Below are 17,652 nucleotides of genomic sequence, written 5' to 3'. Positions count from 1 at the left end.
AGAGTAAATGTGTGTTTTGAGGTGTGAGAGGGCTGAGTTCGTGACTGCCCTATTTATAGCAATTTTTGGATACCATCGCGGTACGCGATGGGTCACTTAGAGGCCTATCGCGTACCGCGATATAGGCTTGATGACAAAGTGCATAGACCTGCCACGTGTCAACACGTGGCAGGCGTTGTGATGCGTGGCACCACGTGACGGCACGTGGCACACGTTGTGCCACCGCTTGCCACGTGGCACACGTGTCAGGCCACGTACGCGATGACGTTGGCTCAACAGCGGTCGCGTACCTCTATTGACTTTGTCTAGAAGCTTTGACCAGGTCCCATCGCGGTACGCGATGGCATTGTCTTTTGTCCTGTCGCGTACCGCGAATTTTAAGAAAACAGAATTTTCGTTTTTGCCCTATGAGTTTAGAAATTGACAGAATTGGTCCCTTGACTTTGGAAACTTGACATTTTTGGCCCGAATTTTACGTGATGTTACAATTATTACATGTTTTGACTTAAACAAAATTTTAATCTTTTTTTATAATGACCTAAACTTATTTGGCTTATATCCAGTTATAACTAAAATGCGTTTTGACCTGTCAAAGTCCTCATTCGTTGATCCGAAACAATAAAAATATTTAAAAAAATGATCAAAACTCATTTTGATGTCATTTTAACTTGAACTAAAATTGATACTTTTTTCCTAAATGACACTAAATCATTTTGGTTATAACATGCGCATCAATATTCTTACATTGGAATGCCAACAAAAATAAACACGTCGTAATTGTGTGTTTGAAAATTATTAATACGTATTATATTCAAAGATATAAATGAAAAACAAAGAAAAAGAATATAGATGACTATATGGGTAAACTAAAGGGGATGGAAGAGTAATTATTAATTAAATTTACAAAAGTTGAGTATAGTTGAAGGGTTAAATTTGTAATTATATTTTAGGTTCATAATTGCATATTTGAGTTGTATTCTTGTGCTTAACTGACTTGTACGTAATAATAAACACCTCAAAATAAAACAAATTATATATTGAAACGTCAACAAAAATAAGTATGTTGCAATGGTAAGTTCGTTTTTGTTTAAAACCTAATATTTTAAAAGATATTGAAGAAATAAATTTTTTTAATGAATTTGTCAATTAAATGGGTAAAGATAGAGGGTTTATGTGTAACTAATTTATAAATTAACAAAGTTGTATTGAAGGATTACTTTTGTAAATATTTTCTGAAGTAACCATTTATAACCGTACAAGATGTCACAAATACTATATTGCCCTTATATTTTCAAAATTGAATGCATTAGTGATTGTATTTTATGCAATAGTGATTGTACCTCTTAAAATTTAAGAGGTCCTTCACTCATGCTTTATATATAATATAGATAAGTTTAAATATATAGTTTTGTTCACTTTCTTTTTTCAACAAGCTGATATAGAGTTTGTTAAAAAATAATTTTTGTCACATGAATTATTTTTTCATATCAAGATTTATATATTAAATTTCTAAACAAAAACTATAAAAAGTAATTACTCATCAAGAAATTTTATGACCGTCATAACCAAAATCAGCTTTTGGTTTTGAGGCTTGATTCGATTCAGATAGTTTTATGGGCTTGATTTCAGGGTTCAACTAATATTTAAAGGGGGGTAATTTTTATCAGAACAAATGAGATTAAGCAACACAGTATTTTATGGTAACCTACTAGGCCACTACTACTCTTTCTTAAAAAATTATTTTTTCAATACTATGATCTAAAGTATAAACTTTGTTAAAAAATTATTTTTGTCATACATGAACTATATATTTTCTAGTCTCATAAAACACCTTTTATGTTATTTAAATGCAGAGTTTTTCATATCAAAATTTATATATTAAATTTCTAAACAGAAATAATAGAAAGTCATTACACATTAAGAATTGTTATGATCACCATCATCAATATCAGATTTTGATTTTGTGGTTTGATTCGATTCAAATAGTTTTATGGGTTTGGTTTCATGGTTAAGTTAATATTCTAAAGTGGGCTGATTGTATTAAAATTAATGGGATCAAGCAACTCAGTATTTTATGGTAACTCACTACTACTCTTTCTTATTAAAATACCAAACCAAAATTGAAGATTTTGTTTGTGCAATTAAAGTGCATGTTCTATACATGTTTGGGTGGTCATGACTTAAATTAATTATTAATTTAATGGGATTTTTTAATTTATATTATTTTTTGTGTGTTTTTTGTGTTTGGGTTTGGATTTGAAAATCTATGGTGGTGGAGAAGATGAGGTGAAGAATGAGATGGGAGAGATTGTATCGTGACCAATTTGTCTCGTGTGTCTTGCAAATGTCAAGCTCAACAAAGCTTTTTAATAGTGGTCTTAATAATTGGCTATGTTAAAAGTTACGGAAAGTTAGAATAATGAATGTTGTAAGTAAAATAATGAAATTACTTATATCATAAGTGATTTGTGTAGTATATATATGTATTCTTGAATTTATCATCTTAAAAGTGATTTGTGTAGTATATATACTAGTATGTATATATATTCTTATCAATAACAACCGAGACAAATATTACATTTCCCCGCCACATATATATGTATTCTTGAATTTACTATCTACGCCAAGTTAATGTAATTAAAAAACAGACGCGAATGAAGAATAATTAAACAAATGGTCTTTAGCTTACTATTATCAATGTGATTAGATAATGCATGCATGAATAATTTATTATATATCGAATGGTATTTGGCTTAGCGATACCAATGTACTAGATAATGCATTATCTTTCTAATGGAAGAGGATTTAAGTTTTATGGTTGTTAAAAGAACATAATTATAAATTGAGTTTGATTTGCAGTTAAAAAGTATAAATTAATGCTAACCAGAATGTCAATGACTCGATGAGCTGTAGTTCAACTGCCATTAGAGGGAAAATGAAGATTTTGGCCGGTCTTAAGTTCGAATCAGATCTTAACCGGGTTTTATCGCAGTGGGCCTTCGGACGGTGGGTCTTTCCAAGAACAGGAATAGAGGGTTTCCCGACACTGTCTACGATTATGCAAACGAATGAGGTTGACTTTTGTCGTTAGATTGTTTCAGATAGTTAGGCTATGTTGGTTGGTCGTTCAAGAAAAATGCGTAAGTAGAACATCATTATCTTCATATCTGGAACCATATACATCCTAATAATTTAACTGTGTGAGAAAAGAAATATGGAAAGTAATAATATATTAATATAATGAATAAAAAGTTAAAAAGAACTTTATTTTCAAAAGTTCTTTATCGTTCTAAAGAAACAAAGTTAGGTTCAAAAAGTTATGGAAGTGCCCCAATGATATATAAAGTTTGGATGTTTTGCAATTTTATATTTATTTACTCAACAACATATCATAAAATACTGTTATTTCAGAACCCTTAACTATAAACGAAAACTTTCATATACATAAATGTTTTTAACTAGAAAAATATTGTATATTTCTGAACAAATAAAATTAGTATACTGTATACATAATATTGTATTAACTAAGAGGGTTTTTATAAAACTCTTTGAACGTCTATATAGCAATCATATCATTTTGTTGTTAGCTTAATTTTGTAAGGATTTTATTATTCAAGTTTTATAAAAAAATATCTTGAAAACTTATTTTAAGGCCCAATTCTATCATTAATTAATATCAATATTCCTGTTAGGTGAAGTCTCCCAATCATTTTTCTTGATAAATTATAGAGTACAAACTTTCGAAAGGATAAGGTTTATATGCTTTCTTAATTTGGCTAAAAATCATATCTACAGTTATTGCATTATCTTAACATACTAGATCCGGCATAGAATATTGGTATATGTAAGGCCGTAAGGGTGCATACAAATCTAAATATAAGGTGATTATGCAAATGTTTGCCTCATTCACTTTCTCTCTCACGTTAAATCAGCAAAGCACAACGCAAAAGGATATTATGTGGTTATCAAAATACTCGACATGAAAGTGAGTTTATGTTGAGTGTGTATTATTAACCATTTTCAACCTCATAATAATAGCATAACAAATTATGATATGCTAAATACAAATGAACATAAATGCATGTATATATATAATATATGTATAGTTAATGTATATTATTATCAACTTGTGGCCTAGTGGTAAGAGACTTGGGTTTTCTAATGGAGACTCAAGTTCGATTCTCACTTATCTCGGTCACTTTGGGTGAATATTGACAATAAAGGATTTGAGCTATGCTTTGTGCAAATATTGTCAGTTTAAATCCTGAGCCCACCTGGATTTTCGTCCCACCGTGAGTTACACTAGAGAGTTCTGTTCTTGTGATGACACCCGACTGTCAAGTGACAGTTGACGGTATGGTTTCCCGAGAGAACGCCCAAGCCAAATTCCGAAGTCAGCGTGAGCTTTGTTATTCATTGGTTGGTGGAACTGGACTCTCCAAAGCCAGCGTGAGCTTTGTTATAAATACAACATAGTCGGATAAGAGTGAAACAACATGACTCTCCAAATTTAGAAAGTAAATAAAAAGAGTTATTATTCATTTGTCCACATGTAAATAAATAAAGCCGATATATTTGCAAACTAGTCAAACTCGTGCATTCTATGCCTTTCCCACTTTACAAGTGTTTACTTATGGTCCCATCCGTGCTTTACGTGTTCACACAATGATATTTAATGTTTTTATTTTATACACAACTTGATACAAAATTGTATCATTATTAAGCATTAAAAATTATGGTTGGGATCAAATACATTAATTATAGATCTCATATATAATTAACTTAAAATTTAAAAAGGAAAGGATTCTATATTACATTGTACATTGTGCATTTGGTGTTGTTCGCCTCTAATATCAAGGACACATTAAAACCAAAAATGCGCTTTAATTTACAAAACAAGAAAGAAAAACTTTGTAGAAGAGTAAACGAAACAATCGATAATGACTAGATCTATTTACAAAACTTCAGTTTTTCTGATGATTGCTTCTGATTAAAGGACGTGAAGAACATACATATATAATGTTCTGATATACAAGTCTACACCAACGCTACAAGAAAGTTCATCTGATACGTCGATCCTATAGCGACGCAGACCATCCACTCAGCAAATCATCACTACCAAGAAAACTCACGTTAAATAATAAGTCTTGTGAGCTAGTGGATGCACAAGAATCTTCATGTCCAAATCTCAATACATCATTCCACCTTAAAGCTTGGGATGAGTTGTCATCATTGGCCGATGAAACATTGTCAGAAACATCAGTACTTTGGTCCTTGGAGTCAACAACTTCTTGTTTCACAGAGGTGTCAATGTGTACATTTGTGATAGTGGAGGGGCTGTTTATGGAAACTTGGTAGTGGTTTTTGAAATCCTGAAAATCAAGGACAACTTCATGGTTTGTGAAAGTAGGGCAAGTGTGATGGCCTAGGTATGTGATGTGGTACATGTTTGATTCATCTTCCAGCTTTTGGACTTGTTTGAGTGCTTTGCACCCATGAACATTCTTGTGGGTGCACCTAAAGTAACACCTACAACACAAGAAAAATATTTAATTAGTGGCATGAATAAATATAATTAGTTTGCTATAGGGGTTGGCTAAACGAATTATTATTATTATCAGTTACCATATAAACATATAACTTAAGAGGTTTTAATTTTGTCTATTCGTGTATAATGTATAGAATATTACTGAAGTTACAAGTTAAATAAATTGTTTAAACAAGTAAATAAGATAGTTCTGAAGATACATTTAATACAATCTGTTTGGTTAAACATACAATCCCGAAACTTTTATCAGTTAAAGACTTGTATTTTTTGGGGTTTTGATATGAAAAGTATAGAATATTGTTGATTTAACAAGTTAAAAAGAGTTAAGAACCATATTATATTTTTAATTAATAAACAAATCAAAAATTAGTGAAAAAAAGTTAGAATATATTTAATTAGTACCTTGGGGATTTAGAGTTGAGGATCTCTTTTTGTCCATATTTTCTCCATACATATCCATCTTCCATTGTAGCACTAATTGTAACATGAGAATCTATAGTCCTCCTACAAATATTAAACCAAATAAACATATTAATAACTTCTTATTATTAATTGCACCATAAGCTATATCAGTTGTACCATATAAAATATTAATAGGGGTGAGCATTTGGTACCGATACCTGTACCTGTACCTGTACCGACTCAATAAAATTTATACCAGTATCAAATTTTTTCAAATTTCGAGATCAGGAAAATCAGTACATATTATTATACCTTCTTTTATAACAACCCCTCCCATCCTTCACCACCGGCGCCGGCTTCTTCCCGGCATAAACTTCCGGTATATTTTCAACCGTAGTCGCCGGAATCTCATAAATCTCGCCCGAAACCGATGAATTCAACATCGAAATGCCACTCGTGAATGACCCGAGTATCTCCATTAACAACTCTTCAGCCGAAACCGAACCATCAACATTAACTTTTTGGTTAAGTAAACTTTGCAACCTCTTTGTAGACTCTCGTCCCCTAATTAAGGTTTCGATCAATCGGTTGTTGTTCGCTTCCATTTCGGATATATTGTATGATACCCGAAATATGTTGTAAGTTGTATACGGTTAATTGGTTGAGTATAAAGTGAAGTTGAAGTGAGGGGCTTATATATATATGAAATGAAATATATGTGTGATAATATAGAGAGAGAAAGTGATATAGTAAGGAACCAAGAACCTTGTAAATCAGTTCCACGAAATTTCCTTGAAGAATAGAAAAGAAAATCTAGAAAATGTTGTGGTGATGTCACTAGGATGACGTTATCATGTGCTTACTTGGCACCAAAAATAATTGAAAAATAGTATATGATCTGATATGATCCGAACAATACGGGTGTCGTGTGTTTAGGTTCCAAAGATGATACAATGTCCATTTAAGCGGCTAACAAAAAGATTTTGCAAAGATTTGTGAAACTTCTTACGGCTCTTTTCTTGTATATTGATGAAGAACAAAACATGGTAACACGATTTGACTAATGATTAGAACTTGTATGGTTCAACGATATTAAGGATGGACATTATGGAGAAAAGTTGATCACATATGAAGGGTTAACTTTATAAAGTTTTAAAGAGTTTGAGTCAGTTTAATTAATTTACTTAAAAGACTTGATTAGCAAATTAGAGTTTTGGTGATGGTTTATTTTTATTGTATTTTTAGTGGTTGTATTGTTTTGCTCTTTATTAATAAACAAGAAAAGAGTCTTTACAGGTATTACAAAATCATCGTGTTATCGTGGTGTTCTTTTCCATTGTTTCAACCAACAAGATTCTATCACGCATTATAAAACTTCATTTTTTCAAAATAAAAATTTAAAAAATCTTTGGAGCCAACATGATTTTTAGGTGTCCGATCACTCTGATGAGATTTATTTTGGTGTCCAACGAAATTGTCTTTTGCTTCCAACAAGATTTTCCGTCTTCCGACAATATATATTTTCTTCCGACGAGACTTTTTAGACAAGTGATAGAATTTAGCTGGTTAAATTTCCGTCAAGTAAATTGGGAATGAACATTGTGAAATAAGCATGCCAGAAAAATGGATGGTTAAAAGAACATTTTCATTACTTAAAACTGTTAAAATAGAAATGGGGCCCCGAATTTGGATCCGTCAAGGGTAAAGTTTGTTGGGGCATTTATGGAAATATTGATGTTCTAAAACTTAGCTTTTAACATTAATGAATTAGATACGTTGAGGCAGAGTGAAAATGACATAAAGATAAGGAGTAGTGTTCATTTAACCTGCATTCGAATAATTTATACCTTTTAATTTCCAGTTTTGCCTTTTTCATCACTGCTGACGTAGTAGTATCACTATATGCCAAAATCTGAAAATAAATCTAAAGAAGTCTATTGATTTATTTGGTTTGTGGAAAACTTTGGTTGGCTAATTACGGAAACCATTGACAAGTTTGTTGGTTAACCGCTGACTTTTAACGACACATGTTAACGGATTTTTTTTCTAGATAACACATAATTTGAATTTTTTAGTTGTATAGTTATTGTTTCCCGATAGAATGTCTAAGTCAAACTCTGAAGTCAGCGTGGGCTCAATTAAGACAACTTAGTCTTGTCAGAGTAGGGAAACGTGACTCTCCAAATTGAAAAATACGGTGACCTAACACATAAGAAAGTCATCGTTCTAAAAAAATTAGATAATATATTAGTACTGCATTATTGATTGTTTTGTTTATTTACGAAAACTTATAATATATTGTTACTATTATTACTACTACTCTTAATACATAGCAGTCTATGATAACCTAAAACCACTATAAAGCCATCTTCACCCCACATCTCCTTTCTCTAGTCTAAGGCGCTGGGTGTCGGGCGCTTTTCCTTTTTTTTTTTGGAATGGCAAATTTCATTGAAAAAAAACAGCAAGATGTTAGAGGTCAAAACAAACAACAAAAGTTCAAACAAGAAACTACATTAATCCCTCCACACAAAACTGTTGTTATTCGGGGAACAATTCTTTATCCTAGAGAAGCCTAAGGACTTTATACATTCCATGGTTTTAGAAAGACGTTTCGGGTTATTGGAGAAAGTAGTCTTTTTTCTCGTTTTCCAAATGCACCAGCACATTGTAAGGACAATACTGATAACACCTAATTCTTCTGGTGACCCAAGTTGCACATATTATAAACCAAAAGCAAATCTCTCACCAGGTAAGCATAAATGGAAGGAATTCATAATCACTTGCTAACATATTACCAAACCACGGTTGCAAAGTAGCATGAAGTAAGCAAATGATCGTTTGTTTCTTCATATTCTCCACACAAATTACAAACCACCGAGCCCGCTTGAATTTTCTACACCTTAACGCCACAAGAGTCAAAAGTCGATCCATTTCGCATTCCAAACAAAAATCTTAATTTTCTTTAACACCCAACTATTCCACTGCATAACGAAAGACGTATATGCGTTCGAAGAGTCAAACAAAAGACATTTCATAGAGGTAATACAAAGAGCTAAAGTGTTATTACCAAGCAGAACAATATAACAAAAGTTACTATTGATTAACATGTTTGAATAAGTGTTGGAAGAGTTAATAGGAATAAATATTTAAATAATATATAATTAGGTACACAACCAATAATTTAATCATAGACTTTCCAACAAACACAATGTCAAATCCTAGACAAGACTTGTCACTACATTTCACAACCACATCAATGTCAACAATGGAAAAACGTACTAATGCAAACAAAGAGCCAAGACACTTTTTTACGCTGTGGCTAATAACTCATTATAAATTAATTTTATAAACTTTTTTGCAATCAAATAAACATTAGAAAACAATTTCTCCAGTTATACTATTGCTTAAGTTCCTAATCCTTTTACGCCTCAATATTTATGTGATAGACGCTCTTGAAAGAACAACTTAAATCAACATCACACGATAACACAAAGTAAAAACTTCATCGACTTATGCTCAATATTCCAGTCAATTACGATGCCAATAAGTATAGTTTTCTTGATTCGATTATGCCTTTGTCGTTTTTGTGGTTTTCTAGTCGAAATAACAAATGTAATACGGATGGACCGAGTGATAAGTTTGCTTTGAAAAAACTATTTTGTTTTTTATTATAAGTCAATATACAATAAGTATCTCTCCTTTTCCGTTTAGATTTCCTAATCTCATTAATTTATCCATTCCAAATCACTTATCTTTGACTGATATAATTAATTAAATAATTAACGAATTAATAATGTTCATATATTTGCTAAGAAAGTCTGTAACCTTAACACGATCACCATCAAAGGTTGTTTGATTCATTTTACTTTCTCTAACATAACGTGTAATTTTTGTATTTATACATTATTTAATTCAATGTACATATAATCATCTGGACACTATCAAATTGACCAAATTTTTATTAACATATTCTACCTCTCAGCAAGGCATGTTTTATAGCAGTGTGACAAAATTTTATTAACAGATTCTACCCACCAGGGCCAAATCCGTGTTTAAAAGAAAAATTCATGGGTATTTAAAAATATTTTTGGACCTAGGGATTTCGAATGCATAAATCGGTGAAGAACAAAATTTGCACTAATTTTACACTGGCTTTGCGTCACGTTTCACACCAGGTACCCATAAAACATAGTTTAAATATAGACGAATTACTGACGCATCCATACATCGTCTATTATTTGGATACAATGTTTTGGGCAAGTGGGTGGAGCAAACTCAAGAAGGATAAACGATAATTAACGCACAACTTAGAAATAACCGACTTATATTATAACCAGAAAATAGAACTCAAAAAACTGATTACAATAACTTTGGTAGTGATGGAGATGATTGTTGTGTTTGTTGTATCTAACACTAACTTTGTACATGTATTTATACTAGTAACCTAACTTGATCACCACTCAACTTGGCCACCAAGGTGAACTTGGGCAACAAGGTCAACTTGGCCACCAAGCATATGGAATGTTTCATAATACCTCTTATACTTTAACCGACTTGTTAAAACCTCTTAGGCCCGGTTCACCGACTTGTGACCCGGAATAGAAATTAATCCAACATTCACCCCCTAATTTATGATTCGGATTAGTAAGGTCTTCAACTACAAGTAACTCGCACATCTCCGTGAACTTGATTCTTGCGAGTGCTTTAGTGAGGATATCGGCTCGTTGCTCTTTCCCGCTAATGTGTTCAATATCGACCTCGCCGTCGTTGTAGCAATCTCGGATAAAATGAAAGCGAGACTTTATATGCTTTGTTCGGTTGTGAAAAACTGGATTTTTCACAAGGGCTATTGCGGACGTGTTATCAACTTTCAACATAACTTTCTGCAATGCTTCTCCGGTCAACTCGCTCAACAACTCTCGGAGCCATACAGCTTGACATGCGGCTGCTGAAGCCGCCATGTACTCGGCTTCACACGATGATAGTGCAACTGTCGCTTGCTTTTGTGAGCACCATGTAATTGGAGATTGCCCGTAATAAAACACGTGCCCCGTGGTACTTCTACCATCATCCTCATCTATGTTGTGACTACTATCACTATAGCCTACAAGTCTTTTGGACCCGTTCTTCCCGTACTTGATCCGTAACTCGTTGTTTCTTCAAATATCTCAATAGGTGTCGTATTGCCATACCATGAGATTCTCGTGGGCTTTGCATATATCGACTAACAATACCCACAGAGTATGCCATATCCGGACGAGTGTGTAATAAATACCGTAAGCAACCCACTACCTTTCGATACTCGGTTGCATCAAGCTCGACTTCATTCTCGGCTTTTGAGTATCTCACACCATGATCCATCGGGACTTGAGACGGATTACAATTTTGGATACCGGTCTCCTTTAGAATTCTTCTGGCGTATCCTTCTTGTGTAATTACTATCCCATCCTCTCGTTGGAATACTTCGATTCCGAGATAGTAGGTTAACTTCCCGAGATCCGACATCTCAAACTTGGTCGCCATACCCTTTTTGAAATCGGAAAATATATTCGAGCTTGTACCTGTCACAAATAAATCATCCACATACACGGTCACGATCAAAAAATGTTTCCCATCCGTCTTTCGGTAAACCGATTGTTCCTTGAAACATTTTTGAAACTTCATGTCTCGAAGGATGCTATCGAGCTTTGTGTTCCAAGATCGGGGAGCTTGCCTTAACCCGTACAAGGCCTTTGACAACTTGTAAACTTTTATCTCCTTGCATTTTTTCTCGTATCCTTCGGGTTGTGAAACGAACACAACTTCTTTCAGTTCACCATGTAGAAAAGCCGTTTTTACATCAAGATGGTGGATTTCCCACCCATTAAATGCAGCCAATGCAATTAGTAGCCGAACAGTCTCGATTCGGGCTATCGGAGCGAAAACATCGTCAAAGTCAATCCCGGGTTGTTGCACGTAACCCTTTGCAACCAACCGAGCTTCGTACTTATTTATCGTTCCATCCGCATTTCGTTTGATTTTGAACACCCACTTCAACCCGATACATTTTGCACCCTTTGGAAGTTCGACTAACTTCCATGTTTCATTCTTGTTTATCGAATCGATCTCGGTATTCATAGCACGAACCCATTCTTGGTTCGACTTAGCCTCAAAATAGCTACTCGGTTCACCACTTGCTGTGAGAAGCAATTGCTCATAGTCAGAGTCAATATGTAACACATAATCTTCTTGTAATCTTCTTGGTAAAACCGAGACTCGGGTTGAACGTCTTAGACCCGTTTGGGCCTCCTTTTCACCCGAATGGACCTGTGACCCATTACTCATCGATTGAACTTGAGAGCGGGTTAAGGAATTAGGCCCGATATGACTTGGTTCGGCTGAGTCGTTGGACTCGGGTTGAACCGGTGATATAGGTTCAGAGCTTGGGCTATCCGGGTTGCTTCTAGACGTTTCTTCAATAGTGGGTTCTATTTGACCAGTTCCATTGTCAACCGCACCCCCCCCCCCAAACAATAGAAAACATACCCGGCTCGTAGTCATTCTTCTCGACTTTCATTACCCAATTCCACCCTTTGTTTTCGTCAAACACAACGTCTCGACTAACAACAATTTTCCGGGTGTTCGGATCGAAGAGACGGTATGCTTTTGAACCCATCTCCGACCCGAGATAAACGAGCTGTCTTAACCTATCATCAAGTTTCTTTAGATGTACACTATCAACTTTAGCATACGCCATGCACCCAAATACTCGAACGTGTTCAATAATCGGTTTCTTTTTCTTGAACCGTTCATATGGAGTTTGATCAACCAAGGCCCGGGTTGGGACCCGATTGATTAAAAAGGTTGAATGTCGGACCGCTTCTCCCCACATATAATTTGGTACCTGCTGTGACATCTGCCCCGATCCGACCCGACCCAGGTACCCGTTTCTCTGATCCGATCTCTTTCTTTTATGATTTAATATTTATTTATACTTATATTTTACTTTTAATAATAATAATATATTTTTCTTCCCGCCTCTTTCTCTCTCTCTTTTTTCCTTCTTTTCCATCTTGTCGCCGTCCCGCCCTTAAGCCTTGAACCCCTGTCCTTTGTTCCTTCCCGCCTAAGGTTGTCTGCGCAGCTCCACGCGCCAGACTCCTTACAAGGAAGCCTGCGTGAAGACCACCTGTTACTGCGATACGCGATACGAACTGTTCCCGCAGCGCGCTAAGGATTTTAGTTCTTCCCGCGGCGCGCTATGGATACCGTTCTTCCCGCGACGCGCTAAGGAATATAGTTCTTCTCGCGACGCGCTTAGAATTGAAGTTCTTCCCGCGGCGCGCTTAGAAATGTAGTTCTTCCCGCGACGCGTTAAGGTTGGTTCTGTCTGCCTTCGCGCTCGCGCACTCTTGACCTTCTGTGTCTGCCTTCGCGCTCAAGCTTTCTCGCGCTACGTCGAGTCTTTTCTTCTGTTTAATCCAGCCGTTTACTTTTGTGTTGTCTTATCTTCTGTGCTGTTGACCTGACCTATCTTATGTCTGAAAAGCCACTTTTGGCGCAGCATGCGCACCAACCCCATTGGTTGACAGAAAAAGTGACTGACATTATCTTTTGAGATCTGCTTTTCCATGCTTGACCAGTACCTTTATCTGACCCGCCCATGCCTGTTACTGTTCCCTGTCAGCTTTTCCTTTGCCCCCTGCAGCTGCCATATCTTTTGATATCTTTTGCTTTTGGAATCTTTTACTTTTTGGAGATCTTCTCCTCTTTTCTAGGGATTGTGTTCCCTAGGGTTTTCCTATAAATAATAATGTTAATTTCCTAACACTACACACACAAAACACTTAAACTCTCATGTTCTCTCTTGCTCCTTGCCGTTGTTCTTCCTCTGCCGTCTCATCTCTCTTTGCCTTCGTCTTCTATTCTGTTCTGCCCTGCTTTTCCGGTAATATATATTATATATAATAATTTACTTATTAATTATGCTAACTTATAATCAAGACTTAAAACAAATCATTAAAACAATAATCTTATTTATAGGTTAACTTGTGCTTGTTTAAAGTTGGTTCTTGCTTTATCTTACACCGCATCGTTTATCAAGTGAGTAATCTCGTACCTAATCCCTTTTTGCTTTTAATGTTTTGGGATGTTCATGTGTTCATACAAACTTAGAGTCTTAAACTGTTTATGAACTTTAGTCGCGCAGTATCCCATGTGTTGAGGACGTAGACTTGGCTGTTTATTTGTATGAGTGGATCATTAACCGTCTTGTCGGTCTATTCCGCAGTTCTCATGGTACCATTAGATGAACACGGGAGAACTATCGTTTATGATTTTCTCTTTTGTTTACACTTGCACAGTTTTTCTTGTTTGTGAGCTCAATTGTGAGCACTGGCAGTCTATGAGTATGAATCTTAGAGTTGGTCCCGATCGGATTACACCCTTGTTGAAAACCAGACATACACATGTTGCGCGCAGATTTATTGTTATCTATGTATTGTATTAAACTTGATTTCTCACCAACACGCAAGTGTTTGACGTTTATTTTAACACATGTTCAGGTTTGCAGTAGCTGTTTTGGAGCTCGAGGACACGTAGGAAGTTTTCTTTATTTTGGACCTAGATTAAAATGTATCAAGACAAGTTATTGCTGTTCGAATATTATGATTTATAATATATTGATTTATGATGATTTATGTTATCTTATGTCTACTTTGCGCGTGCGCGAATGAATGTATTTATTAAATATTGACACCCAATAGTGTCACGAGTAATGAAACAATATGTGGCGCCCCGATGTATAATCCGCCTTTGGTCGGGGTGTTACACCTGCATTGCCTTTAGAATACTCCGCACCATCCCCATTAAAGTTCTGTTTCGCCTTTCTACCACGCCATTTTGTTTCGGAGTGTACGGGGCGGTTAAATGCCGAATAATTCCACTTTCATCGCAGAACCGATTGAAATCACGTGAAGTGAATTCTTCTCCCCTATCGGTTCGAAGAGTTTTCATTGGTAAACCCGCCTTCGTCTCGATTAGGGCTTTAAACCTCTTAAAACTTTCAAACGCTTCACCTTTTTCTTTCAATAAAAACGTCCACATATATTGTGAGTAATCGTCTATAATAACAAAGACATACCTATTACCCGAGATAGTTGATGGGGTTATTGGACCGCACAAATCACCATGAACTAAATCCAAAGGTTGGGATGCTCTAAACGAGGATGTAGCTGAAAATGAACGCCTCGTTTGTTTACCCACCAAACACGATTCACACAACTGATTTTCGTGTTCAACATGTGGTAAGCCTCGTACAAGATCCTTCTTAGCCATCGATTTCAGTAACTTGAAATTGATGTGCCCAAGTCTTGCGTGCCAACGCCATGCATCATCTTTGATCTTTGATTTGCAAACACACGGGAGCTCCAATCTTCATTCGTATTTTGTAAAGTCGGTTTGCAGATCTCTTGACCTTCATGAGTAACCTCTCGTTCTCATCGTACATGGTCAGAAGATCGTGTTTCATCCGAATGTCACATCCGGACTCCGTTGCTTGACCGAGACTTATTATATTACTTTTTAACTCCGGAATGTAATAAATCTCGGTTAGCAAGTCTTGGTCACCCGATTTTCCTTGGAAAAGAATTGAGCCTTTTCCCTTGATTTGAACAAATGACCCATCTCCGAACTTAACCCTCCAGGTTATGTTCTCATTTAACTCTAAAAAATACGACCGGTTTTCCGTCATATGATTACTTGCCCCGTTATCCAAATACCATACATCATCTTCGACCCGCTCGGTCTCGTATTTCTTTGGTATTAGGTTTTGTTCATTTAAGAACACAACTTGATGCATATACGCCACATCATTAAAATTTTCACGGGCTTCGGTTTTGTTTGCTTCTTGACCCTTTTGAACTCGGTCCGGGCAACCGGATGCAAAGTGACCAAACTGGTCACATCGGTAACCTAAAATATTTGACCGATCTTTCTTCACCCTTACTTTTCCTCGACTTGATGACCCTTGTTCGGTACTAGGGGTTCAGTATTGGCCATTGAAACGGCCTCGACCGCGACCTCGACCTCCTCGTCCTCGTCCCCCATTAGATTCAAAACTTCTATGACTTGATGAATCATATTTTCCGAATAAAAGTTTACCTTGGTCACCCCCTTGAATTTCTTCTTCTCGGATTCGCTCCTCATAGGCTCGGAGTCGGCCTACAACTTCTTCAATCTTGGGAGACTTTTGAGAAACTTCTTTACCAACCTTGCTTCATCTATAACTTCGCCGATAGCCGCTGATTTCGAGGCAATGCTCGATATCTTGCCCGCAAAGTTATCTATGGAATCTAACTCGTTCATCTTCATATTGTCAAATTCCATTGACAATGTTTGGAGACGTGCCTCTCTAACCCGTTCGGCACCTAAGTGTCGGGTTTTAATCGAATCCCACATGGCTTTGGCTGTTTCTTGATCTCCAATTTGCATTATCAAGGTTTCAGGTATGGATTGAAACAACAAGGCCATAGCCATGTCATTTTTGTCTTCATCGGGGACACCCGAGTTGATGGTGTCCCAAACTTTGTGAACTCTTAGGACTACTTTCATCTTCATAGCCCACACGGTATAGTTCGTTGCAGTTAACATTGGACATTGAACGGAAGATGGCCCGTTCTCTTTCCCCTTTGGCGGCGGCGGTGGAGTCGTGTCACCCATGGCTACTCAAACCCAACTTGTTTGAATAAAGTAAAAATTGAACAAACTATGCTATTGAAAATGACAACAACTTCTTTGGGAGATCAAACCAACTTGTTCGGTCAACCACGATAACAACTTCTTCAGGAAATCAAACCAACTTGTTCGATCGAGACACCTTCTTTGTTGGCCGTTAATTATCACGTTCTTGAATCGAGCTCTGATACCAATTCAAGAAGGATAAACGATAATTATTGCACAACTTAGAAATAACCGACTTATATTATAACCAGAAAATATAACTCAAAAAACTGATTACAATAGCTTTGGTAGTGATGGAGGTGTTGTTGTGTTTGTTGTGTTGTGTTGTATTTAACACTAACTTTGTACATGTATTTATACTAGTAACCCAACTTGATCACCACTCAACTTGGCCACCAAGGTGAACTTGGGCAACAAGGTCAACTTGGCCAACAAGGTGAACTTGGCCACCAAGCAAATGGAATGTTTCATAATACCCCTTAGACTTTAACCGACTTGTTAAAACCTCTTAGGCCTGGTTCACTGACTTGTGACCCGGAATAGAAATTAATCAAACACAAACAACTATGAGAGCAAGTCATACCCTGCCATCTCATATAGCTTGGCTTTAATTCTTTTTCTTATCTTATTTAATTTCCAACTAAAAAATTACACACTTTGAAATTAATTCTGGTTAGTGAAAGTCCTCTAACCTAAGTATCATTGATATGACCAGGCGCTTTAACTACATAAGTGAAAAACCATCACGTATGTTCTTATATGAAAGAACTTCTCCACCTTTTTCTCACTTCCACCTCATTTTCTCCCAATCTAAAAGTACCTAAAACCTTTAAGAGATCGTGGTTGTGAACTTTTTAATAAGAACAATTAACTTTAAAACGTACTAGATTGACCGCCTATATCAATGACCATATCAATATCAATAAAGGAAGAAAAAACATACTAATGCAAACAAAACACGAGACACTTTTTGAGTTGTA

General features: G+C 35.8%; 2 protein-coding genes across 2 annotated transcripts; both read right to left on the bottom strand.

The window, feature by feature from the left end:
• Window positions 1-4,951: 4,951 nt before the first annotated feature.
• On the bottom strand, window positions 4,952-6,670 carry LOC143620684 (WRKY DNA-binding transcription factor 70-like). Its single transcript, XM_077092321.1, has 3 exons — window positions 6,263-6,670; window positions 5,951-6,052; window positions 4,952-5,529 (listed from the first exon to the last, which is right to left on the bottom strand). Exons 1-3 carry the CDS (start codon window positions 6,553-6,555, stop codon window positions 5,079-5,081), a joined length of 846 nt encoding a protein of 281 aa, XP_076948436.1. The 5' UTR covers window positions 6,556-6,670; the 3' UTR covers window positions 4,952-5,078.
• A 9,483-nt stretch (window positions 6,671-16,153) lies between these two features.
• LOC143620650 (uncharacterized) lies at window positions 16,154-16,651 on the bottom strand. The gene has a single exon (XM_077092293.1). The coding sequence runs from the start codon at window positions 16,649-16,651 to the stop codon at window positions 16,154-16,156; it is 498 nt and encodes a 165-aa protein (XP_076948408.1).
• Window positions 16,652-17,652: the final 1,001 nt, after the last annotated feature.

This window comes from Bidens hawaiensis, unplaced genomic scaffold, assembly GCF_021521415.1.
Source record: "Bidens hawaiensis isolate Kalapana, Puna unplaced genomic scaffold, B.hawaiensis_p1.1 tig00002631_1, whole genome shotgun sequence".
Classification (NCBI taxonomy): domain Eukaryota; kingdom Viridiplantae; phylum Streptophyta; class Magnoliopsida; order Asterales; family Asteraceae; genus Bidens; species Bidens hawaiensis.
Note: the sequence above shows the minus strand (reverse complement) of the source record. Positions and strands in the feature narration are given on the sequence as shown.

Coding starts and splice junctions, on each gene's coding strand:
- LOC143620684 (XM_077092321.1), bottom strand. CDS start 6,555: ATGGAAGCGAACAACAACCGATTGATCGAAACCTTAATTAGGGGACGA. Junction 6,053..6,262: donor AGGGGTTGTTATAAAAGAAG/GTATAATAATAT, acceptor TAATATTTGTAG/GAGGACTATAGATTCTCATG. Junction 5,530..5,950: donor CTCAACTCTAAATCCCCAAG/GTACTAATTAAA, acceptor CTTGTGTTGTAG/GTGTTACTTTAGGTGCACCC.
- LOC143620650 (XM_077092293.1), bottom strand. CDS start 16,651: ATGGGTGACACGACTCCACCGCCGCCGCCAAAGGGGAAAGAGAACGGG.